General features: G+C 37.4%; 10 protein-coding genes across 10 annotated transcripts; 6 read left to right on the forward strand and 4 right to left on the reverse strand.

The window, feature by feature from the left end:
* Positions 1-180: 180 nt before the first annotated feature.
* On the reverse strand, positions 181-3,956 carry FDP41_012531 (uncharacterized protein; the record flags this gene model as incomplete). The annotated part of the gene is made up of 2 exons (XM_044703061.1): positions 181-3,350; positions 3,503-3,956. The coding sequence occupies 2 exons, from the start codon at positions 3,954-3,956 to the stop codon at positions 181-183; spliced, it is 3,624 nt and encodes a 1,207-aa protein (XP_044565984.1).
* Positions 3,957-4,176: 220 nt separating this feature from the next.
* Positions 4,177-5,054, forward strand: FDP41_012532 (uncharacterized protein; the record flags this gene model as incomplete). Its single annotated transcript, XM_044703062.1, has 2 exons — positions 4,177-4,523; positions 4,715-5,054. 2 exons carry the CDS (start codon positions 4,177-4,179, stop codon positions 5,052-5,054), a joined length of 687 nt encoding a protein of 228 aa, XP_044565985.1.
* A 216-nt stretch (positions 5,055-5,270) lies between these two features.
* Positions 5,271-6,344, forward strand: FDP41_012533 (uncharacterized protein; the record flags this gene model as incomplete). Its single annotated transcript, XM_044703063.1, has 1 exon — positions 5,271-6,344. The coding sequence occupies one exon, from the start codon at positions 5,271-5,273 to the stop codon at positions 6,342-6,344; it is 1,074 nt and encodes a 357-aa protein (XP_044565986.1).
* Positions 6,345-6,435: 91 nt separating this feature from the next.
* Positions 6,436-6,993, forward strand: FDP41_012534 (uncharacterized protein; the record flags this gene model as incomplete). Its single annotated transcript, XM_044703064.1, has 2 exons — positions 6,436-6,802; positions 6,866-6,993. The coding sequence occupies 2 exons, from the start codon at positions 6,436-6,438 to the stop codon at positions 6,991-6,993; spliced, it is 495 nt and encodes a 164-aa protein (XP_044565987.1).
* Positions 6,994-7,301: 308 nt separating this feature from the next.
* On the forward strand, positions 7,302-8,432 carry FDP41_012535 (uncharacterized protein; the record flags this gene model as incomplete). The annotated part of the gene is made up of 1 exon (XM_044703065.1): positions 7,302-8,432. The coding sequence occupies one exon, from the start codon at positions 7,302-7,304 to the stop codon at positions 8,430-8,432; it is 1,131 nt and encodes a 376-aa protein (XP_044565988.1).
* A 94-nt stretch (positions 8,433-8,526) lies between these two features.
* On the reverse strand, positions 8,527-10,297 carry FDP41_012536 (uncharacterized protein; the record flags this gene model as incomplete). Its single annotated transcript, XM_044703066.1, has 4 exons — positions 8,527-8,706; positions 8,814-9,183; positions 9,380-9,522; positions 9,641-10,297. 4 exons carry the CDS (start codon positions 10,295-10,297, stop codon positions 8,527-8,529), a joined length of 1,350 nt encoding a protein of 449 aa, XP_044565989.1.
* A 562-nt stretch (positions 10,298-10,859) lies between these two features.
* Positions 10,860-14,459, forward strand: FDP41_012537 (uncharacterized protein; the record flags this gene model as incomplete). Its single annotated transcript, XM_044703067.1, has 1 exon — positions 10,860-14,459. The coding sequence occupies one exon, from the start codon at positions 10,860-10,862 to the stop codon at positions 14,457-14,459; it is 3,600 nt and encodes a 1,199-aa protein (XP_044565990.1).
* A 122-nt stretch (positions 14,460-14,581) lies between these two features.
* On the reverse strand, positions 14,582-17,354 carry FDP41_012538 (uncharacterized protein; the record flags this gene model as incomplete). Its single annotated transcript, XM_044703068.1, has 2 exons — positions 14,582-16,963; positions 17,193-17,354. 2 exons carry the CDS (start codon positions 17,352-17,354, stop codon positions 14,582-14,584), a joined length of 2,544 nt encoding a protein of 847 aa, XP_044565991.1.
* Positions 17,355-17,950: 596 nt separating this feature from the next.
* FDP41_012539 (uncharacterized protein) lies at positions 17,951-24,471 on the reverse strand (the record flags this gene model as incomplete). Its single annotated transcript, XM_044703069.1, has 2 exons — positions 17,951-23,936; positions 24,254-24,471. 2 exons carry the CDS (start codon positions 24,469-24,471, stop codon positions 17,951-17,953), a joined length of 6,204 nt encoding a protein of 2,067 aa, XP_044565992.1.
* Positions 24,472-25,589: 1,118 nt separating this feature from the next.
* Positions 25,590-26,183, forward strand: FDP41_012540 (uncharacterized protein; the record flags this gene model as incomplete). Its single annotated transcript, XM_044703071.1, has 1 exon — positions 25,590-26,183. One exon carries the CDS (start codon positions 25,590-25,592, stop codon positions 26,181-26,183), a length of 594 nt encoding a protein of 197 aa, XP_044565993.1.
* Positions 26,184-26,239: the final 56 nt, after the last annotated feature.

A 26,239-nucleotide genomic window follows, 5' to 3' on the forward strand; every position in this document is an offset into this window, starting at 1 on the left:
ATGAAGTGAGGGCCCAATCAAACCTGCCATTCAGCCAGATTCTTGTGTATAACTGTTGTTGCCATCAAGAAATCGATAAAAAATCAAAATAGATCCACAAAAAATGCATGTCGAAAATGCCTATTTTTATGTTGACTTAGAAGATCTTTGTTATAAAAATGTTGTTGGTAAACATAACAATTAAACCTTCTTCAACAACGTTTGAAAGATCCATCTGACGATAGGCTGTCTTATGCGCATGCTCAAATTATCTACAAAAATCTGTGTACAAGCATGCTCAATTTTGGCTTCGTCATCTCCTTCGAAACGAACGAGAGCATCGACAATGGTCTCAAAATCGCTACCATACAGCGTAAAATCAGCGATTTGTTCTGCCACGAGTCCGACACCACCATTCGTTTTGGGTGTGGTTAATAATTTGCGAATATCATGACTGGACCATGTACTACAGTCACCCTTGTTTAAGGTCATTCCTTGAACCGTTAAAATTCCCATCTCTCTGTGCAAAGTTGAAGGTAATTGTTGTTTGGAAGTAAGTAGTGCATTCATGTCACTACTCGACAAATCTGAAAGAGATTTTGAAGGTGATAAGGAAATCTTACTATTGTTTCCAGGAGTGTTATTAGAAGGAGGAGTTCTATGCAGATGACTGGTTAGCAATGGTGACGATGATGGTAGGGCTATTCGATTCGAATTGTGCGCGAGCATGGCAATAGGGCTAACTCCAGACTGACTCCTCATGGGGCTGTTCTTTTCTGGGCGTGTTTGGGAGCGAGGCTGTGAACGCTGTGTGGAATTGTTGCTAGCTCCTCCACTCACAACACTCTTGTTAGGAGTGTTAACAACTCCCGATGATGACGAGGATGTAGAAGGTACTTTCAGCAAGTCTTTAGATTTCTTAGGGGTACTGACATTAGGGACTAATAAGGAAACGTTTTTAAAGGGAGACGAAGTGAACACGTTTCTCTTTTCTTCTTGCACTATAGTTTCATATTCTTTCTCAAATGTATCTGAGGAAGCTTTGGAACTGAATTGTATAGCATAAATACTTTGGTCATCCACTAGTACTCCATCTCTGAAAATATGGAATAATTCTTTTTCTTCAATTACAGGAAGGCCATCGCTGGAGAGAGGAATTTTGAACAAACAGTTACCTTCTTGATCCACAAACGACAGCACATTAGAGAAACTTAGGCTCAATTCTCCTGAAGTTATGAACTTCCAAGATGTCTCATCATCCGATTTGGAAGCCAGGTACAGTACAACATCTTTTGCATTACATTTCGTTTCTGAATGTTCTTGTTCTTCTGCCATCCTCCTTAATGAAATATCGATCGAGTCCTTGTCCTTTAATTTTTGTTTTGCGAATGAAAAATCTGAATATTGAAGTTTGGATCGTTGAGGGTTACGTCCCAAGTATGACTGTTTCATCTGTTGAACGAGTTGTTTCTTCATTGGTGATTCCACATTGTTGAACAAACGGTTGCCGAGTTGGGCAGCAAAAAATTTCCTACCCTCAGAGAGGTGCATATGCTCCAGTAATCCTTCAATCTTTTGACGAGGAGTTTTGTACACATCACACAAAGGTGATTCGCTGTACTTTGCAAGAGCGATTCTTCCTAGACACTCCAAGAACTCTACAAATGTCATTAAACGACCCTCCTTGGAAGCATGTTCAGATATATGTTCATTATGAGTTTTACAGCACGAGGTAAACATTCCTGCAAGTTGAATCTTGGAAAAGAATTGAGGAAATATCTCAAAATCGGAGCAAAACATGAAAAATTCGTCAACATTTAGAGTGTGAAGGCCCTTATTATAATGTACCCATTGTAAGGTTTCTTTGTGAGATCTCTTCTTTTGGGTATAGTACATGAATATTTTGTAAAGATGATCTTGTTGAGCACTCCACAATGAATTAACAGAGGGATCTGATAATTCTGACGGAGTAGGATCTTGGATAAGCTTTCCAGAATTTGGTAACACGTGCTCGAAAAGGAGTTTTCTTAAAAGAACTTTAACATCGTCATCATGTTTGGCCATGTCAGAAATATTGTTAATTTGAATTTTTGAATACTTCCTAATTGCTATAAACGCTAAAGCGTTCAAAAAATCGTCAAAGTTCATCTTAAATGTTGGAGAGTATTTCGTTGATTCTTCGTAAATGAGAAATACTGCATTTGAATTGAATGTTTTGTCCACTATTTTGCAATCTTTTGCCAATCTCAAAAATTGATTGCTGGTCATTTCATTCACATCCATAAATGTGTGAGTGACATTGTTACAGTAATAGCTAAATATTTCCAACAAGTCTTGCTCATAACAATAAATGAGCTCAAAATAGGATGGTTTTTGAAAGGTACTTTCATTGTTCCAGCTTTCTTGTATCGAGGCATTAAATGAAAAATTTTGAGTAGCCTTCAACTTTCTAGATAAATGCTTGAGGTCAAGCATGGATGTACTGATATTGGTACTTGGTTTTTGATCTTCAACACCATGAATAGAGTTTGCACAAGCAACCAAATACATATTTCGGGAAGCACATATGACCTTTTTGATTGGTTCAGGCGTTTCACATAAGATTGAAGAACTTTCCTTCGTCTCAAGGTTGTACTTGTAAAGAGTATTGTGAGTTCCTAATACAAGCTCTCCATCTGAATTCACAGACATGGCATAAATCTTTTCGGTGCTCTCGATGACAGTTCTCATGTCGCTGTAGTTGGTAAACAATTGTCTAATTCGAAAATTACCAAAATCGTTCACATATAAAACGTTGTCTTTGGCAATAATGTCAGTAGGCGAATTGAGAAGAGTATTTTGAACCTTTCCATCGAGAAAACCTGGTGTTTTTGGAGTACCGGCTGCATTCGAAGCAAATCCATTATTAATTCGAACAATTCGATGATTTCCAGTATCTGCAACAAACACATTCTCTCCAACTACACACACAGCAGTGGGAGTATCAAACAGCACGTCGCTCACCCTGCCAATGGAGCAGCCACGATGTCCAGTTCCGGCAAACGTGGTCATTCTTCTGCCATCCAATGAAATCATCTTAATTTTATGTTGTTGGCTATCACATACGAGGATGGATCCCTTGTAAATTGCCATGCCACGTGGACTATGCAGTTGGGTTGAGTAGAAGGTTGATACGTTCATTTGTTTCATGTTCACAAGCCGTATTTGGTGTTGCTCAGCCACAACGAAGGAGGAGTCGCCAATAAAATCATCCTTTGGAAGCATCAAGATGCCTTGAATATCACTGAATCGCGCCTCGATGATATCACCATTTTGAAAGCCGGGCAATCCTGGTTGTCCACAAATATTAATAATTGGTTGTGCTTGCTTGTCTGCAATGTAGTTAGAAGCAGTTTGATAGTAGGGATGACCCAAGTTTGATGTATGAATCGTCGTATGGCAATATGCAAAGTATCATTAGCAGCAAAACGAAGTGTAACGATGATCCTTAAGGATCGGTCGGAAGAATGAAAAAAAAACTTACACAATGGTGAAGTGAATGAAATTTCTTCCTCATTGTTACTCGTGGTTGAGCTGGAATCGGAAGCTTGAATTCCGTTGTGGAGATTCTGAACAAGAGCAGGATTGACAATTTCGTTATCCGAGCAGCTACTAAGGTTGAGATCCTCTTCACCTACAACAATGATTGGTGGTGGAGGTGGAGAGTTTGGAGGATCATTGGAGTTGGGCAATATTGGGCTTACCTTTCTGCCCGATGATGAGGGTGGAGAGTATTTCATGCCTGCAACTGAACCTAGGGGTGTGGATGATGATTGCTTATTTTGTTGTTTGTTACTCTGTTTGCTATGAGATTGAGGAGTTGAGGGTTTTGGGCTTCCAGTGTTGTTCAACAGCACTTGCTGATACGTCCCGCGATTGTTGAGGTTGCCGTTTTGATTTAAAGCCTTGATGTTGGTGGGTGGTGAGGAGGGCTCCATTTTTTTGGTGTTGGATTAAAAAATAACGGTTCGTTGGCTTACTATCAAATACCAAACGTGGTACGAGGAGGAGGGAACACAATCCTTATGATTAATGATTGATGAATACAATAAAGAGGTCACGTTTGGTGTTTGATACATAGATAGGATCCGTCTTGAAAAATAAATATTAATTAAAAACAAATATCTTCAAAAAACTCAAAAAACAACAGGTTAAAAAATGTCGAAATCGGAAGCATCACCACCAAGCACCACAACAGAGAACACATCATCCAACACCAACACCACCACAGAAACTACATCATCAACCTCCTCGGAAACCACTTCCAATCCCTCCATTAACGTCGACCCACTCGCCAATTTACCAGGATTTCTCAAGAAAGGTACCATTGGCTTTATATTAAAGCCTGGCTCCTCTCTGCATCCAAACTTTGTTAAAGTTCTATGGACATCAATAGTGGCGCTTTTAGCGTGCCTTGTATTTATGTATTACGTGCCGTCTATTGCTAAATATCACGTTGCTATTTTGTTTTTAATTACAATGGCTTTGAGTGTAACATTATTTATGTATGTAGTAGTGGTTGATTTTTAGATCTATTTGTTTTAAAATCATCATTGAATTTATGATTATCATACCTTTTGATGAAAAATGTACGAAATGTGCATGATGATTCCACACCAATGTGAAAAACATCATCTCTAAACTAAATTTGATATTTTTTCTTGTCCGACTTTGGAACACATTTGACGTCTCACAGTGTCATACCCATGCTAAGACAATTACATGAAGAGGACAAACAAGCTCTGCGTAAAAAACTTCTCCTAAGAAAGAAGAGAAAACTATTGGAAGAACAAGAAAAACAACAGTCTCTTCTCAAAGAACAACAAGAACAGCAAGACCAACAACCCTCTATCTGTGAGGAAGAAACAACTTCATCGTCGTCATCCAAGGCCTCAACAAACACGCAAAATGCAACCAATAATCGTTCGGACATCATTACCACCACAATATCAGCAAGTGCAACAACCACTCAAGATCACAAGAATGAGAGCATAATAAGTCAGCCCTCTACGGACAACAAGCTCAAGAAAGACTAATACAAAAGCTAGAAATAAATAGAAGAAAAAAATCGACCAGACTGTTCCAAGGCTACGCGAAGTCTTAATTTACCCATCTTTTGAAGGAACATTGAAAGCCTTATACTACGTGCAAGAATTGATTGGCTAACAACCAGTTAGGTTTAACAGCATACGAGAGATATATTAGGAAGAATTGAGGAACCTTCCCTAATCACAACACACGGTCGAATAGAAATGTATAACAATTATTCCAATGCAACTTTCCGAGTCTATGAAAAGAGAAGTAAGGGGAAACTTTTAAAGTCCGAGAGGAACAACAACCAAGCTGGTCGCTTCATGAGCTTTGAGGAAGAATTAGAAGGAGAGCCTTCAAAAACTAATGCCCGTAGCTCTACTACGGAAGGTAGCATCAGCAATAACGAACGCGTTAGGAGCAGTAGGAATAACTTGAATATTCTCTCCAACTTGAGTAAGACTGATGAAGTCTCCATCATAGGAGTGAATGTCTCGAACATTTCGAAATCTGCTTCCAAGACTACAAACCAAAATACGAATGATCTAACTGCAACAAACGCTATTGCCAAGAAGAAAAAGGCCTTGAGAGAGCTATGGACCACTCTGAGATCACTCAAATCCAACTATGATGAGAGTAAGCATGCTTGCTTGTTTCAAATTATTTCAAACAGTACAGCAGCTTCCAGTTCTCGTTTCAGAAGAAACAACGCCATTCTACTTCAGAAAGAGAATCTATTTGCCACCTCTTCAAATCGAGTCTCGAAAAGGTCATCCACGAGACGACGAGGACATTTTGGTGGTAGGTGGCTCTTCTCTCCCAATAGGGCATGTTTGGAAGATGATGAATGGGCAACATTTCCCGGCTTTACTTTTAATGAGCCTTATGATAGTCATAATTATTACATGGACAATACTTCTGACAGAAGGATGATGCTCGACCATCAAACTGAAACACAACTTCAAACGCACGTTGAAGATTTAATCATTGAGCCAGATGACCCAAACTACTACGGTTCTTTCAATTCGTACACGTACCAACACGAGGAGTTTCCACCAAGAGACACCAAATTGTATGATTCAGCCTCTTCTTCAACAACAGCATTTTCATTTAATACCCTTAATTCTCCAACTCACTCGGACGATATCTCCATCGACTTGAATGGTGACAATGATGATGATGTGTTGGTTGACATGGACTTCAGTCCACCAACCACTTATTCAACAATGGGAAAAAGAGAATTTTCATTTGAAAGAAAAGCTCCTAACTTTCCACCTTCCTCACCAGAATTTTAAATTCTCCTCTCGAATGGTGCACCAAAACGAACGAACAAATACCTGTAAATAAACACCAACATTCGATCGTCATTTTTCAAAAAAAGAAAAAATGTCAAACAAACCATCTTTCGATGCTGCAGCCGATCACTCCTCAACAACCATCATCACACCTTCTTCTTCATCAGGAGGAGATAAATCCAATTCCCAATCCTCCTCTTCATTATTTTCCACATCCACTGCACCTTCTTCGATCCTTTCTGAAGCTTGTGCCACTTCTCTACAATCCTTCCTCGAACAATATCAGAAAAAGGACTGGCACGATTTCTCCACAGCAGGTCGAAGTCACGTCGCTCTCGCCATCGCCAAAGAACATGTTTTTAAACCCATCCTTGAAATTTTCAAAAAAGACAATCCCAACGCTTCAAAAGAGCCACTCTACAAAACTATTCCAGATTATTTTGGATACGGAGTGAAATGTAAGTTGTCAAAATTCAAAAGGTCGAGGAATGTGTTTTATATTATTATTATTAATTAATTAGTGGAGATGTTATTGGAAGAGGAATGCCCGACCAATGTCGGAAAACCATATATCATTACGACGATTCATGAATGTTATTTTAATGGAGAGGGAAAACTTGAGAGTACGAATAAGAGAATTTTGAATTAAATTCCGTAAATGTTGATACAAGTAGTTCCGAATAAGTAAATTGTAGATCATGTGATGAAACAAGCGTGAATGATCATGACCAAGTGTCACATTGAACTCATCACGAGAGAATGAAACCCACACTGCTTCACATAACTTCCATTGTGACAATGAATCGATCTTCATAAATATTATTTCAATAATTATACCACAAGAAACAACTCTGATTGTTGTAAATAAATATTCAATACGTTTATCACATACTCGGGATCCAAAAAAGAACTTTTTAACAGAGAATTCTCACTCCTTTGTATTTTCATTTAAAAAAAATGTCACAAACACCTCCACAAATTCCACCCTTTCTCCCATCCGAAAGTTTTTCTCATCATCAAGAACAACAACACAACATTATCATCGACACCGATCTTGGAACCGATGATGTCTTTGCCATCACCAATCTGACAGCTGTCACTTTAAAAAATCCAAAGATCAAAATTTGTGCCATCAGTTTAGTGAAAGGCATGCAACTTCATTTGGATCGGGGAATTGATTTAATTCAACGTATGCAACTCGTTTCTAATTTTTTACCTTCGAATTGTCATTTATTTATGGGAGCCAATGAGAGAATTTCCAACAAGGAAAGTTCACATTGTTTTTCCGAAGCGAAATGGTTTCAAGATTATGACTTTTATAGAATTCATAGAGATTTGGCAGATTTAATGAAATTACCAAAAGTGGAAGAGAACCATTCACAGCAACAATTGAAAGTCATTTCGGAAAATGATTATGAAAATGAAATGTTGAAATTGTTGGAACAAGCTCCACACGATTCCTATTACACATGGTTCAGTATTGGCCCATTAACAAATTTGGCAAAATTATGTAAAAAGAACTCGGAACTTGTGAAAAAGAAACTTAAAATGGTGGTCATTATGGGAGGAGCATTATTTGTGCAAGAACCTGTAAATGAAAAGAATGGAAGTGAATGGAACTTTTTCTGCGATGGAGAGGCTGCAAAAATAGTGCTGGAAACCTTGTCAGAAAAAATTCTTTTGTTTGAATTGTCAGTTGCCAATTTGAATGTCGTTTCACAAGAAAATTTGAAAATTATTCAAGACATCATTTCCACTCCATACGATGACAAGCCATTACCTCCCATTGTCAAAATGAGACATGACTTATTATTGGTGACTCTCGAATCGACTTCATATGACACTTCAACATCGTGTGTTCTGTTTTGTCCAGAAATGTTCACATTCCAACAAGTGAATATTCAGGCATTTGGTCAAGATCCATTGGAAGGGGTTATTCGATTAGTTGCTGAGGATAAAGGTGGTGATATGAGCAATCAACAACAGAAAAATCAAGAAATTTCTATTTGGTGTGCCAAATCCATTAATAAGGAAAAGTTCTTTGAAATTGTGAAGGAAAGGTTATTAGATTTTTCGGAATACTACTGATTACATTCATGTGAATAGAAGTGCTTTGTGTTTGTGAGTGGAATGGTCAAACCTTTACAATTACAACAAATCATTTTATTGATTAAACAACAATTCATTTAGGTGTTGTTGTTTTTGGAACATTTTCAAGGTTTGGAATTCCTGAATACACTGAAAATTCAATTCCACACTCATCTTGACCTCTCAATATTTTAAAGTGACCAAAATCAAAACCCCAATTTGTTCCCCAACTATTTGCCACTAACCAATAAGGAATGTTGTTTTCCACTCCCCACTGTGGTTCAATTCACGAATGTATTTAATTGGAATGAATTAAATTCCATTAACACAAATTTCAAATTCCATTAAATGTCACAAAAAATTCTCATATCACACACTTACTCCAATAATTTTCACAGCATGAATTCCAGCAAAACTTCCTGTCAAATGTCTATACACTCCGCTTTTATAGGTCACAAAATCTTGAAAGACCATAAAATCTGCATTCACAGGACCATTCTTTAAAATCTCTTGCTGAATGGCTATCACTCGGTCCTCCTTATTTTCAATGAAAGATCCTACATGATAGACTGATTTTGCAAAATATTTATCATCCTTCAATGGCTTGCTTGCATTATTGAAACAATAGGAAGGACATTTGTGCCCAGTATTTCCATTATAGGATAAATAAGGAAGACAGGCGTCTGACACGACTCCATCTTTGTGAAGATAATCAAAGACAAGACCAGGAATTCCGCCATCACAACCAAATCTGAGAGAATTTCAAAATATTGAAATGTTCAAATAATAAATTCATTATTCATTGCAAGATATTTTCAGTGTTGCAATTCCAAAAAGTATTCGCAACATATTTTACAATTTCATTTTGCCAAATGATCCAATGCATGTGAAAATTAATTAAATTAAAAATTTTCAGATTTCATGACTGAATTGTAACAATCACTTACGAATACCAAGAGCATGAAATTAAATCTTGTGGAGACAAGACCACATTCACGCTTGCATTTGAAAAGATGCAAAATCGATCACTCATTACTTCAGTCGAAGCAAAAGCATAACATGATCCACAATTGCCTTGATCTCGAATGGGCTGTCAAGTGTCATTTATGTTCACATCATCATTCCATGTGAAAATGTCAATATTTCAATTCAATTTGAAACATGCATTGTACAAAATATTCCTTCAATATTAAAACAAAAACACCTACATGAATACAAGAAGGCCATTGCATTCGACTGTCAAATGTCTCTGGAATATTCATTGCTCTTTGCCTCTTTCTTAATTCCTCCAAATTATTGACATTTCTCAACTTGACCATTCTCAACAAATCTCGCTGTTCCGCTCTTTTCAACAATTCATTCAATACTCTCAAATGTTCTCTTCCAAATTCTCCAATTTTCGACATTTTGATAGTCGTCATCAAAGAAGAAAATCTTTTCCACAAATCTTCCCGACTCGATAACAATCCATTTTGAATCAATTTCAAATAATGTTGTGGAAATTGTGTCAATTCATTTGGAGCAGCAAACCAAGTTTGTTTCAACTCCAAAATGGATTCTCGATTTGATTGGTTTTCGGAATGATTTTTTTCATCATCATTAGGATCATTACGAATATTAGCACAATTATACTTGTAGGAATTGACTTGATTGATGAGTTGAAGGAAATAATAATGCCATCGATTCACGAGTAGTTGATGTTGTTGAGATTGGATTGAGTTGAATTTCTCTTGTAAGGTCGGAGAAGTATCCCGATTGGTAGCAGCAGAATGAAAGCTGTAAACCCGACACGAGGCAAAAGTCAAGATGATCAGTAAGAGAATGAAGGAGACGATCGTTTTATTGGTGGGTGGGACGATCATCATGGCTGTCCTTGGATTATTTTTTTCAACCGATCTCCGAGAGTGATTCAACTAACTCTCCGAGGAAGGGGAAATTGGATCAATACATTGTTTATATTGATTGATGATTCTCTCAGAAGTTAATTGAATTTGTGAATCCTCTGAAAGTGAAGAAGATGAGCCGGTGGTTATTGGTTGTTGTTTTTGTTGTCAAAATCATGATGTCCAAAGCGATTATGACGTATGATGGTTTTTTCACAAGACACAAAAAAAATTTACTTTTTTCACTCGGCTCGTGTCCTCGTGTCGTACCATTAGAAGAACTGAAGAACAACAACATCATCATCTCTGAGAGGACATCATCATCATCATCATCATCAATACCACCTCCACTACAGAGCGTGCTGTTTGTTTTTGCGTGTTCAAAGCTGACTTTTATATTTATTATATTTTCTCTGTGATTCATCAAGTGATAGTAGTTCTCTAAACCCTTTTTCCAGCTGAATTCACTTTCTCTTTCATTATTTAATTCAACAACAACATCATCATCATCAATACAATATAACACAGATACACATTCATCATCATGTTATTAGGTTGGATTGATGAATTGGGACTCATCCACTCGGATCCCACCAAAAACATTCTCAAATCCTTTCCTCTCGAGGTGAAACGTGTTGTCATCTCGGCCATCACTGATTATTTCAATCAACAGAATGCAACAGCCAAAAACTTCCTCACGACCACTGCCCACGTAGAATGGGTCATGGAAGTCTTGGGCCATGCCTTCCAATTGCCCATTGCCGATCATCAAACCATCGATCGGGCCATCAATGTCTACAATAAGTGGCTCTTTGAAGAGGCTCAACGTCCAGCTCCCCTCCAAGAAAATTTACAGTACTTTGTACAGCAGATTTTCAATCACTTCTCATTGCTGTTTGAGGAACGTGGTTTAGATGGAACATTGGGAACTGGAGGATCGGGATCTCAGGAAGAGAAGAAACATCATATTCATCTATGTAATCGAGTGTTGGATATTTTCCTTCAGATGGGAGTGAAGGGAGATATGTTGGAGGAGGAAACTTGGAATCATATTTTGAAGATTATATTGGGAATTACGGATTCGACTTTGAGAGGAAAGAGAGGTCTTCCAGAATTATCGTATGGATTGTTGAAAGTCTTGTTTGAGTTGTGGTTATGTTCCTTGTCGGATGACAAGACCATGTGGCGTCATTTGCAAGAACATGGAATTTTTTGGTCAAAGAATAATGCAACTATTAATCAGTGGAATAGTGTTTGTATTGGTTTGACCAATCGTGTCATTAACTTGCTCTATGGTCCAAGTGAAGGTACTAGTGTTGTGAGAATTCAATGGGAAGGTCTCAATCCAAAGAATAATCCAAATCCAAATGTTGGAAACTCAACCACAGAATTGGATTTACCAGATGAATACGTGTACTATGCATGGAATCAGTTCTTACATATTATTGGCAATCCAAACAAGTTGGTTGACCCAGAAATTCACCTCAAAGCATTCCAAGGTATTGAAGTCATTACACACAGCTTGGCATATGTTGGTACCGATCCTCCAATCAAGAAATTGAAGGAGCAAAAAATTGATTTCCGTATTCCATATGCACCAGATGCCAATTCTATTTTGGACATTTTCGGACCATGGTATTTCGAAGCTGTTTTCCGTGAAAATGCAAATAATTTCAATCAAGGTCGTGCTGTCGCCTACAGTGCTTTGTGTAAGATATTCTGTAGAAAGGGAGGTAGCCCAATTCACACTCGATACTTGTCACTCTTCTATAAGGCTCTATGCTCTGGATTGGAGGATGAGGATCCAATTGTTGTCATCGCCATTTTATTGGGCAGTAAGAAGATTTTCTGTTATGAGGAATTAATCGGTTCTCATATCCTCATTCGTTACTACATGAAAGTTTGTGACAGGATTTTGGGAGGAGCTTCATCAACTTCAGGAAAAGATTCTGCACAAAATTCCAAGTACAACACTGAAGTGCGTCAAGCATGCATTACCATTCTCGGAAGTTTGGTTTGCTTCCCAAATCACTTTGCGACACAAGGCGTTTCCGAAGAGTACTCTGGACAAGCCAACGTATACAGCGAACTCAAATTCCAAATTCAATCAATTTTACAAAAGGCATTGAAATCAGAAAAGAATCCAAAGAACTTGCAATATATTATTTGGGTTATTGTAGTTTTAATTTATGAAGAGATTGACAAGAATCCAGAAATTGCGGTCATTTTCATTAGAAACATGTTGGATATTGTAAAAACTTATGCTCCAAAACCACTCAAGGACTATCCACCTGAGGTATTTATTGCCATCTATGAGGCATTGAGCACGTTGACCAATTTGTATCCACAAATAGCTGAGACTGAACCAATGATTTCTCGTGAAACTGTTTTCCAATTGAGTACCATTATTCCAATGCAAGTTGCCTTGCTCAAACAAAATCAAACCAGTGCCAAGCTCATTGAAGAAACTTTTTATAGCATGTGTGATTGGATCATGTGTGGACCTTCCGTCATTCTCTCCAACAAGGAAAGTATTACCAAAGTCATTTTTGCTGTGGATCAGGGATTGAACATTGTGAAGCATGTCGGTGTTCCAGGTGGTGTCAGTGCAGGTGTTGAGAGTCCTCAAAGCAACCCAAGAGCATCCACCACAGGAACTGCCCTCGCCAGCCAAAGTACAACCTTCACTAAGGACGACATTGAAAATATCAAAATTTCTGCAGAGTTCGTCTTGTCTCATTTAATGAACCACGTCTCTCACTTCCCAACTACAAGTAATAATGCCGCTCTTCACACAACCTTATCCGAGGAAACTCAATGTTTGGATGACTTGGAACCAGAAAGCTCGAATTATGTTCGATTCTACATTTATGACAATCAGTATGTGATCAGTTTGGTTGAACAACCCAATGAAAAGGGAGGTCCTGGTGTCACAGTCATTATAAGAGATTTGACTGGTAAACACTCGTGGGATTCTCAAGTCTTGTATGGAGAAATTCCACAGCCATACAGTGAAATTGAGGAACGAGGTATTTATACTGGAAGTGTTCTTACCGAAGGTTTATTAAACCAAACTCCAGAGGCTGAACAAAATGGCACATTGATGCAATTCCATATCGATCGACCACTCAAGGATAGAGATACTGTCTCACTTTTCGATCAAATGATTGATGAAGAGGAGGACAATGAGGCCAATTTCTTAGATCAAATTGCACCTGATTACACATCCTATGATGTTTCGTGTCGTGAGCCAAACATGAGATACAAGTACGGAGGTGACTGTAAGGCAAGCATGACTCGATTGTTGCTCTCTTCTGTGGGTCTTGTCCACATTGCATTGACAAGCCGATTTGTTCCACTTCAAAGCAATAGCAAACTTTTGAGAAGTTTACGTAATTTGGATGGTACTCAACCTCGTGAGACGCACAAAGTTGGTATTGTCTATGTGAAGGAGGGTCAAGACGATCAACAAGATTTGTTCATGAACGTTGAAGGAAGTGATCAATACAATGCATTTGTAAATTCTTTGGGATGGACCATCAATCTTCAGGATCACTTGGGATTCATGGGTGGTTTGGATAAGAATGGTTCTACCGGCGTCAATGCTCCATATTATGCTGATTATAGAACTGAACTCATGTTCCACGTTCCAACGATGATGCCAAATAATCCTAAGGACCCACAACAAATCCACAAGAAGAGACACGTCGGAAATGATCATGTCAACATTATTTGGTCCGAACATACACGTGACTACTACAGAAATACCATCATTTCTCAATTTAACTTTGTTCACATTGTATTATATCCATTGAACAGAACCCATAAGGGCTTGATTAGAGTTGACGTCATGATCAAGGAAAGAACATATCCAGTATTTGGGCCAGTCCTTGATGGTATGATTTTGAGTGAGAAAGTTGCGGGCGCCTTGATTAGAATGACAGCCCTTAACGGATCAAGAATCAGTAGAGCCAAGTCCACAGGTATCATGCGACCTTATTTGCAACGTAAGAGTTTAATTGCAGAACTTGCTCAAAGATACAAGGCAACACTTGAAACTGACAAGTATTACAGTTCTTTATTCGTCAACAAGGAAGTAGCACAACTCATGATGGACCCACCAGGAAATCAAAAGAAGAAATAAGCTTCAATTAACCTAAAAAAATTAATTTATTTATTTTCAATTTTCAACTCCGTCAATTATTAGGCAATAAGCGTGGAGAACATTCCGAGAAAAAATAATGAATACCAAATGTGAAATCCACTTTATTCCTGATACATTTCCTCGATTTGTCTTTTATATTTCTCAACGATGGCATGTCGTTTCAACTTTTGTGTTGCTGTCAACATGCCATTTTCTACTGTCCAGTCTTCTTCGCAGAGGTAAATCTTTTTCACTCTTTCAAAGCTTGCCAACTTGGCCTGATCAGCCAATTCGTCCAATGACTTGAGTATCAGCTTTAGCATTTGAGGATTTCGCAAAAGGTCCTTACTCGAAGTAAATTCAATGCCTTTTTCACGTGCCACCGATTCCAAATATTTCATTTGCGGTAACGCTAAAGCAACTGCATAGTCCCTAAAGGAATCACCATACACCAAAATTCCATTAGGTTGAATAAATGGTGTGTCTGCAAATATACTTTCCAATTTGTTCAATGCAATATACTCTCCATGCTGGAGTTTCGTTAAATTTTTCACTCGATCCACCACTCGAATATAACCATTTGGTAATATTTCCACAATATCTCCAGTCTTAAAGAATGCATCGCCCTCCTCTCCTGGTAATTTTCCATAAGCTTCCAATGTTAATTCCTTCTGCTTGTAATAACCTAATGTCACATTTTCACCACGAACCCATAATTCACCTCTTGGATTGGGTTGATCTCTGTGTGTGTAACCCATTTCTGGAACATCCACAAGTCGAATTTCCACACAAGGTACAGGTGGACCACAATGAGCAGTTGCGAATGGGAAATAGGCATTGGACACAGTGGAACCGGCACATGTCTCTGTGAGTCCATAACCTTGCATAAAGACACAATTAAATCCAATTCTTAAAAATTCTTGAGTTTCTGGAATGAGTGCAGAACCTCCGGAAAGCATGAGTTTCAATCGTCCTCCAACACCATCCGTAAACTTTTTGAATACTAACCAATTCCAAAAAGGTGTATCTCTATTGTGTGAAATGGCATTCTTTTTACATTGATAGGCAATTTGAAAGAGTGTATTCACAAGCCATCCAAGGAATGGTCCTCGCTTTTCAGCAATCGAATGAAGTTGTAATTGAGCTCCTTTCTTGATGGTATCGAATACTTTTGGAACACCAACGAGTACGGAAGGTCTCCAGAATTTCATGTCACCACACGGTAAACAGGTTCCTTCGGAGAGTGTTCTTGCATTTCCATAACCAATCATTCCTCCTCGAAGGAAAATGATGCTATGTACAAGAATTTCTAAAATGTGTGCCAGTGGAAGATAGGCCACATGAATATATTCCAAAGTTCGTTCGATTCCCAGGCAAACATTAAAGGAAGCAATGGCTGAGAGCAAATTGTGATGAGTAATGAGAACTCCTTTGGGTGCTGAAGTCGATCCAGAAGTGTACATTAAAATACACACGTCCTTGCTTGTGTGAGGTTTGCCTTTGATCTTAAATTCTGTCACAGATTGTTGATTTCGCTTATCTTGGAGTCCCATTTCAATCATTTCTTCAATATTGGTCAAGACCAAATGTTGTCCATATTTTTGAGTGAGTTCGTTCAATAATTTTTCACGCTTTTCAACTGCATCTGTGCTATTTTCACACATTCTCAAATTGTATAAAATGTATTTCACACGAGGACATTGAGAAGCAATTTTTGGAACAACCTCTTTGAGAGAACTGAAATTAATCATGACTCCAGAGACTTTGGACTCATTCAGTGCTTGAATCAAGCTGTCAATTCCTAAACTTGCATAGACAGTCACAATCGATACATTTTGCTGGAAGAGAGCCAATGCTGTAACAAACCATTCATAAGAAGTGTCATCATAAATTGCAAATCGACTGTTTCGAGTTTGGTCACTCTCATGACTGTCGTCGAAAGTGAAAAAGTCCAAATCTCCTCCACTACTTTCCAAATTGAAACATTTCTGCATGGCTCTTGCCAAAGCATCAACCCTTTCTTCAAATTGCCGATACGTATACATGGTTGCTTCATTCTCAAATTCTGGAGTGTACCAAACTTTCTTCTTTCCATTTTCTGCATTCACTTCCTTTGTATGCATTTTACGTAGAACTCTTTGACCAATGCATGGCTTATCTGCATAATGCTGCATACAATGTTTAAAGTATTGGAAGAGAGTTTCTGGAACGACTCGTTGTTCAACTTCTTTGGACATTTTCAAATCAGGATATTCGAGGTTTTTCCATGAAGTGGCATGTTGCAAATTTTGAATGTTTTCCTGTTTGGCGTGTTGTTGCAACAAATTCTTAACTTTCAAACGTTGTTCATCGACTTGATTAAATAATTTATCTCGTATGGAAGCAGGAAGTAATTCATCTAAAACACTCTCCTTCTCGACGAGTGATCCATCATGAGTGTGACTCATAAGGTGACGATAAATAGGACTCTTATTTTCAAGATCAAAGTATTCCTTTGGATTTTTCTGTTTTTGTTTCATTATATTCAATAGCCATATTGAAAAGAAGAATCATCCAGTTAAAGACCATGATGAGATTCAATTCCGACATGTTATCATAGATTGTATAATCGTTGACAATGAATATTCATAGTTCATCGGAATTTGTCAAATTCATACAATTAATTGACCGATCCAATCCATCATCATCATCCCCATCATCATGATCATCATTGATTCAACTTTTACAACTTACAATCTTGATGGAATCCTTGCTCGGAAAATAAGGAGAAGCCAATAAACTCGGATCCATATCTCCTCTCAAATCATGAACCAAATACTTCTTTCCATTCCAATAATACATGATTAGAAAGAGAATATAATCCACCCAATTCAAGAGGAATGCGAGAATGGCCATGGTAGGACTCTCCAATAAGGACAAGATAGATCGGAAGAGGCTTCTTGAAGTCTCCTGCAGCTTTGAATGGATGGTGGTACAACTTTCAACCATTTTCTTGTTGTTGTTTGTATAATTATTATGATCAGGAGATTCTTGTGTGTGTGTTTGGGGTTTGTAGATAGAGTCTATATATGGAAATTTATCATTAATGACGAAAACTGTATGTCTCCAGTTTTTTTTAAACTGCGAATTCCTACTGAGACCAGAAGCAAAACCATTTTGTAGCCACGGAGAGGAGGAGTATCCTCGCGTCGCACCATTTGTTGGGTTTCGTTCCGAAGATTGGAGGAGAATTTTCCGAAATGTGCTGCTGTCGCCATTGAACACCTTTCTGGAAAGAAATTGTCATGATCCCAATTACAGTGAAATGGTCATATCAGTAAACAAACAATTGGGCCTTGAGATACTGTTTCTCAATTTCCACAATGACATGATGTTTCCCTCAATTTAGGGAGTTGAGATTTAAAATCTCGAATTCTCACTAATAGAGAGAGCATGTCATTGAGGCAAACAATAAAAATCATGTAACGAACTTTTATTTTAATTGAATAAATCTAAGCTTGCAAAGATTGATAAGAGGATTGATAGGCAGAAAGATTAGCAATGAATGAAATCTTGGCAAAATCACTTGGGAAGGTGAAATAAATACTTTCCTTTTTTGGTGACGTTTTGGAATGTTCTTCCAAAGTCTTATTCAATTTCACTTTGGTCGTTGGTGTGGTTTGTTGCACCGATTTGTAATCAATCCATAATTCATTAATTTCAAATTGACAAATCTTTTCAATGAATGAAGTACAATCCAACTTCTCTTGTGTGAAATTTGAGACATTTTTGGAATTCACAATTTTGAGTTCAGTTGAAATTTTCTCATGTATAAAGTAAATGGCATAATTGGAAAGAGCGATGCAACATTTCTGTTCTCCTCCTCCCTTGCCCAGGTCCAATAATACTTCACTGAAAAATAGTAATTGTTCATCCACACCTGATGCGAACATTGTTTGTAAACCTTTGAATAATCTCCAATCAATAGAAATATCCAAAGAATTGATCTTGTTGTGAATTTGTGAAATCAATTTGGCACAAAATGTGTCATTACTGAATTGAATGAAAAGAGATTCTTTGGATGTTTTAAGGGCAAGATATTTTCCAGTATAAGGTGATGCTAAACTCACGGATTCAATTTGTGACAAGTTCATGATTGAGGTTTCCGATAAAAACATTTTTCCAGTATTCACATTTTCAGTAAAGGAATAAATTCCAATTTTCTTTTCGAATAAGACCAAGATGCATGGTTGATGATTCACCGTGCATCGATCATAGGCCACAACATCACCAGATTTCAAACTCTTACTCAACAAGTAACTTTTTCTCACTAGAGATTCTTCTATCAAAATTTGTTCGAGAAGTGAATTTCTGAAAGATGGAGTGTTAATGACACTGTAATAGGAATTGGAACTCTCAACATTGCTGCCAGAGTCGTTTGTGAAAGGAGACAATCGGACAATGAAATCGAGCATGTTGTACAAATTGAAACGATCAAATCTCATGTAGACTCCGCAAATTTCTGTTAATAACATGGTCAACTTGCGTTTTTGATTCATGTATTGCGCGTGAGGATTTGAGAGAGAAATTCCAGAAAATTCTTGCTTGTCTGATGTCACACTATAGAGTGGTAAGGTCAATTCTTCTAAATATTGAATTCTATACAAATTTCCAAACAGCGTATTGTCTCGTGTGTCATCAGAATCTGGGATATGTTCCGTAATGGAGTGATAATACAGTAAACGAATCAAAACGGCAAAGTCAGGTAATGGAAGCACCCAAAAACTTAATAATTGACTCTGACAGAGTTCATTGAGTAGCTCATGATCATAATCTTTAGCATCTGTCAATAAATGGAATGGAATATTTCGAATGGTGTTTACAATCGTGTGCCACAATTTCACATAATTATACAAAAAGTGTCTCTCATCACTCGAGAATGGAGTTGTCTTTGAAAAGTGGAATTGCAATCGATATCTCAACGTATTATTCATTTGTTGAATAATTTGAGAAATTTGATCAATAATGTGAAGTACCTCTTTCCATGCTTCAGCTTTGGATTTGTTATTGGCAACACTACGAAGAGCAGTTCCTTGATTGAGAGTTTTCTGAAGGACCGATTCCAAGAGATGAGTTAAAATCTTCACACTCAACATGTTCACACGGTAACTTCCAAATAAGGTATTGCTCAACACTTGATGAATGAGAGGAATGATTTGAGAGGCACCAAACTCACTCAGTTTCATCAAATTAATCATTCGAAGTCCAATCGTTCCAATAAACAAATATTTCAATTCCTTATCGGATAGCAATTGTGAGAGTGAAATTTTGGTGGAAGTAATGGATTGGGTAATGACATCATACACATTGTCACGCAATAATTCATCAGAAAATACCAATCGATAAAAATCATTGGCAGAGAAGGAATGAGTCGAGTCATCATAGAAGGACCACATGGTCGTTAGAGGATTGGCATGTTGTTGTTGTTGTTCACGTTTCATTTGATCTTTCTGCTTCTTTCTCAACAGTAAATCTACAAATTCCTTATTCGTTCCAGATTTTCTGTGAATTCTTCGAATGTGTGGTGATGATTGAGTTTCAGCTCCATTGTCTTCATCTTCGCTGTCCAATGAGGAAATATCGGACAAATCACTATCTGCAGAGAGAGTGAGATCCTCATCTTTCTTTTCTTCCGCGGCTGCTTCTTCTTGCTTGGAATGAACAAAGAATGGATTAAATAATTTAAATGGATTGTTCTTCAATTCATCAGACCATTCAGATGTCACATCATCAAGGACCATCGAATACAATTGTCGGGACAAATCGAGTGTTCTTTCATTCCAATAATTTGCAGAATATTGATCGAACATGCCATAATTTAACATTTGAACATAGTTTGGTTGCTTCATTTGGTGTGATAGTTCTTCTGGATTGGCTCTCAATGAAGATCTCTTTTTCATTCTCAATGAAGTTCTCCGAGAATCATCTGTTGCATTTTTGATTTCATTGGATGCATTAAATACTGTTTCCATCGTTCCGAAACTACGAGTAGACATGGATATTGATTTTCTCAATGATTTTCTTCTGATTTTCTTCAGCTCCTTCTGAGAGAGTTGGCGTTCGTTTTCATTGGGCACCACTGGTTTCGAAACTAAGGAAATGATATTTTTGAGAAGATCGGTCACCATTTGAAGTCGACTCTTGTTTTCTTCAGTCATGAATTCCTTCTCCAATTTTGCAGGTGACAACGATTCTAATGACCCAGCCAAACGAATCATGACACGCAAACAGACAAAGCTAGATATTTCAAGTTCTGAAATGCATTTCAATAGAATAATGTACTGATTGGCAAAGAGTGGCAATGATTCAACGGTTAATGTTTGATTTCTTGAACTGGTTTGACTAATTTGAACTCCAATTCCGTTGAATGAAGCGTTTTGTTCGAATGCTTCAATAGAATACAGCTGTGGATTTTCTCTTTCGATTTGTTGCTCTTGTTTGGTGATTAGAATGAAGAGCTTTCCAAATTGTTCGAAATCTAATTGTTCTGAAGGAGGAATAGGTTGCAACACTCTTAACAAGCGAATACAATGATCGATGAGATTGTAATATAGTTGCTTGGTGGATAAATCAACTGTTAGCTGTTGAATAATCTTCAATAATTGAATTAAAAGAATATCTTTGTACTCTGACAACAGTTCTTCCTTTTTCACATAGCTCAAAATTCCAAGCAATGTCGACAACTCAAATGAGTGATTCAGTTTTGTTCCTCTATATCCCGCTTCTCTCGACAAAGTACTGATGGATGTGACAACTTTTTTCAAGAGATCCTTTTCGATATTTGTTTCTCTAATGACTGAAATGAAACAACTTGCAGCAAGTCGATTTAATTCGAGGGAACTCGACACAGACAACAAGTTGTTTTCATTATCCAAGGTGGAAGTGACATTCGATGTGTTAGTATTTAGCAAGACCATTTCCAAGAGACGTTGCTGAAGGAGAGCGCAATATTTTGGATCATTCACCATCTTTAAATGTTTGTTAATATTCAAAAGCGGTAACATTTGAATTAAATGTAATACAGTAGAGACCAGTGGAACTCCCAACACAGGATTGATTAAAATCGTTTGAAGAGTTTCTTCTTGAATAAGTCTCAATAGAATGTCTTGTAAGTCATGAATTTGATTCATATTGATCATGACTTGCATTCCTTGTAAACGATATGACTCATCAGTCATTTGAGTGTTGTCACCTGCTCTTACCAGAGTTCTACTCGATGTGACATATTGTGTTTGATGTTTCACCATTTTGTAATGATAAATTGTCAATAATGTGTCAATAGACTCTAAAGCTCCAGCAATTTGTTTGATATTCATGGTGGTGATACCATTATTAAAGAAATGCTTTACAGTCGAGAGGAGGAGATCCATAAACTTTTTCTCTTTGAACATTTCATCCTTAATTTTTGAGACATGACAAACGCTTGCAAGTGCTGTTTGAAGAACTCCCAAACAGCTTGCAAAATGACTTTGTCCATATCCAGAAACTAGAGCCTCAATGACTTGTTCAGTAATTGCGCTTTCTTTGTTGCCGCTCGCAGGTGAAGATGGAGAGGAAGTATTGTTGTTGTTATTTGTGGTCACAACCTCTTCATTAACATGTTGATCGACCTTTGGTTTCACAAAATACACTGCATTGGTTAAATGTTCGGTCAATGTAATAATTTTTCCAGAGAATTTTTCTGCACAGGCCGACGTGACCACGAACAGTTTTAACAGCAAAATATATTTCTGAACTTGTGGTTGCAGAGTGGTTGGTTTGGTTGGAGATTCCAAAAATTCTTTGTGTTGCTTGATAATAATGTCCATAAGATTGTCCAAGAAATCAGATTCAGTCATGGCCAAAATCATGGCATCTGTAAAGTTAAAGGTCTTGACCAACAAATCAGTGCTTTGAATTTGTAATTGCAAAATTTCGTTTGGAATGTCATTCATGTTGGAAGAAAAGGATTTGAATTGATTGGTCATGAACTCTTGGTAAAATTTGGTAATTCCCTGAAGTTTCTTAGTTTTGGCCGTAGCGAGGAGAGAATTTCCATTTCCATCATTATTTTGCATGCTTCGTTTTTGACTGTTGGCACTTGGCATGTCTTCATCCATGACAGGTCCAATATAGGAGGAACGTCTTCGCGTGTCAGAAAAGTTTGGAATCAGATAACTTGGAGAACTCCTCTGCGTTGGGTCATCCACTGTCAATGGTTGTTTCAATTTCATGCTCAAACGATTGAGTTCTTGAGGTGTTGAGATTTTTGGAATACTCAAAGGATCATAGTCATCAAAATACTTGAGAACAGTACACAAATTGGCAATGGGTTGTTGATTGAATTTTCCACTTTGTGACAAAATGAATTGATGAAGTGCCTGATTGGTGGTTCTCAAAATTTCAGTATTATTGTTCCAGAAGAGGAATTTGCCCAACTCGGTGAGAGCTTGAACCTCTTCTCGAGTAGCATTGTCAAAGGTGCGAGTATAGAAACCAAAACTAGTGACCAAGCAACGAATGAAACACTCCTTGAGAGTATGTGTTTCGTCACGTGTAATGTAACCTTTCAACAATTCAATAAATTTCACATAACCATTGAGTCCAATGGTATTTGGATCGTCTGCGTGCAACTTCATGGAAATGTCTGAAATGTTTGACAACAATTGTTTCATAGTTCTCAACAATTTCTGACCAGCCACTAACAAGTAAATTTGTGAAGTATTTTCCAACACTTCATTGATCTTGTCAAAGTGTGTTTGTTCCTTAATGGTCTCAACAATAGTGGCTCTTCTTCCAGGTTCTTCAATAATTGGTTCGTCCTCCACGACTTTGGTTTGAAGAACACTAAATAAATTATTGAAAGATGGAACTCGTTTCATGAGACCTCTAGACGTTCCTTTGAGTTGTTCTCCAACTTCATCAAAGAACAAGGGTTGAATCAAGTTGGAAGATCCATCTCCTTGTTGACTAGCATTTTTGCGTTCCTTGCTAGAAATTTCCTTTCCATCCAAACTTGTCAATTGTAATCGAGCAACGAAAAGAGCTCTGTAATTCATTAACTTCATGACGAAAGGATTCGAATCAAAATTCACACTCTTCAATTTTTTGAAATTTGTCTTCAATTCCACAAGAAAATTGTCCAATTTTTCCTTATTCATATCCAATTGATTGAATGACAAATTCAAATCTCGCAATTTCATACAGCCACGTAATCGAGTCACCGTCTCTGTTCCATTCGAAATCATGTTATATGACATGTCGAGAAATTCCAAATTCACCAATTGAGACAAGGATTCTGGAACAGAAGAGAGCGAGTTGTGACTCAAATCTAAAAGTACAAGATGTGAGTGAACATTACTAAAGAGACATTTGTGAATTTCATTATGAGAGGCATAGAGACGTTTCAAACGAGTGAACATTTCAAAGGTTTTGTCAATTTCTTTAAATCGGTTTTTGCTGTGTGAAGAGAGTAAATGTGTGTAATTTTGTGTGAAAATGTAACGTCAACAGAAACAACAACAACAAGAACCGTTTAAAGAAGAAAGAGAGGATCGACGTGTGGTGATGGTTGTTCATGATGAAAAAACACAGTTAACGGTGTGTGAAAATGTCAGTATTATCATCAAAGGATGAACAGCGAGTTCATTCCGCAACAATTAACAAGGCATGTCCAACCAATGAAAAACAACAATAGTCAACAATGATCCATCATTTAGTCATGATACAAATTTGGTTGTAATATTATTATATTCATTCATAATTGCACAACCTACCTAATATCCAATTCCTTCACACAGGAAGTTTTCATAATTCTCAATGCCTGCACCGAATTGATCTGAAATTTATCATTCGAAAAGTCCAAATAAATTGGATAGGACAACTTTTTGCTGACATCCTTGATACAAAGTTTACGAAAAGTGTCTTCACTCAATTCGGAATAAAATTGATTGGGAGTGATGATGAAATTACGTTTCTTTTTATCGATGGGCATGATGAGAGTGTGGAGGATTGATGATGATTACTATTTAGTTTTCAATAATAATTGTTCCTAGATGGTGAGTTATGATGATGATGATGGAAATTGTACTGTCGGCGACAACAAGAGAGTGAAAATTATTGTTGTCGAATGATGATGGACTCGACAATGTCTCTCTTCGAAGAGATGAAGGGTAGTAGCGAAATTGATGCCCACGAGCAGCAGAACTGAGAGATGAGAGTCTTTTTTGTTGTTGATGTAACGACGAAATGTTGACATGCGACATGTGAAAGGACAAACTACGATAAAAAGAAATTTTCATCAACGCACCAATTATTACATTCATTAGACACTCACTTGATGATGATGAACAGGGAGCAAGAGATGCGAGTTAGTTTTCCTTGTGTCGACAACATAAAAACATTTTGAATGTGATATGCTCTCACATTCTTCAACTTCAGCCTGACGTGCAAATTCATTTGCTTCTTTCATGTTTCGAATCAGAAAGATAACGCAGTTTGGTGATTGGATTCATCATGTGTTGGTTGTTCTTGTTGTTCAATAATAATAAGCTTCAAACAATCCTCTTCTTAGAGTTTACTTTTAGAAATTTTGGGAAGATTTGAGCTTTGAAAAAAATGAACATTTTAAGACCATCTTATTGTGGTTTTTTTTATTTTCTTTTTTAAAAAGAGAGAAGAACAGCCTTGTTGTTGTTCCGACAGGACCATCATCCGATTGTTGAGGAAAGTCAATTATGGAGGTGGAAAATGTGGAAAATATTGGAGTTTACATTCTTCAGATTACTATCGTTATAGGTTGCCATTGAGCTGAAAAGTGTGCATGGAGTGCATTAAGAAATTCAATCTCATGGTGCTAAGATTCCATTTGGGATGTGGACGTCTGTTGTAATGACGAATAATAATACTGTATTGGCAGTCAAGAACATAAGGGAAAGACAGCTGCGACGCAAGAGATCGTCTCTCTCAGCAATTTTAGGCCCTCTGTACATTTTGAGAGAAGGAGGAGGAAGTTATATCATGTATATTAAGAAATAATTGTCTCTTCTTTTGTGCTAGTTCACAAACAACAAAATACCCAAATTAACAACGACCACATCACGACACTACTCGATGCTTTTCCGCTTCGTCCCACACACAATTGAAAACAAGGCTCTAATGTCTTCATTGCCATCTACTCACGCTTTGACCGACGAAGAAACAACTCCAAGTGTTTGTAACAACAATGACTATCATGTTAATGATGATGAAGAACAAATGGTACCTGCATTAATAACATGTTCACAACAATCACATGAAGATGGAAAAAACAAATCTTCTCTCGAAACTCAGCAAGAGTTGAATGTCCACTCAAACACACCAGTATTCTCACGATTTAAAATTTCCAAACCAAAAAAGTTAAAAACCATCACTCAATATACAGTTTACAATGGAAAGGTGTGTCCTCTTCACAAGTATGATCTTAGGGAGAAGAACAAGACAACATCGATCGAATTGAGAAATGAAGAGAATCCCGTGTCCAGAAGTGAACCTCATTCCTCCTCCTCCCATACACTCAATGACATTCGACATGCATCAATGATTCGAAAGGATAGAAAACCACATTGCGACCCATCGATACCAGAAGAAAAAAGGACAGAATTATTATTACCAAAAGTATTCCCATCCACTTCGTCCATGAAAGCATTTCTCTTAGGTTACATTTGAGGAGTGAAACCAGAGTGGCAACAAGCAGGAGTGTTGATACTGAACAAACATCATCA

The sequence above is a fragment of the Naegleria fowleri genome (genome assembly GCF_008403515.1).
Source record: "Naegleria fowleri strain ATCC 30894 chromosome Unknown tig15, whole genome shotgun sequence".
Classification (NCBI taxonomy): domain Eukaryota; phylum Heterolobosea; class Eutetramitea; order Acrasida; family Naegleriidae; genus Naegleria; species Naegleria fowleri.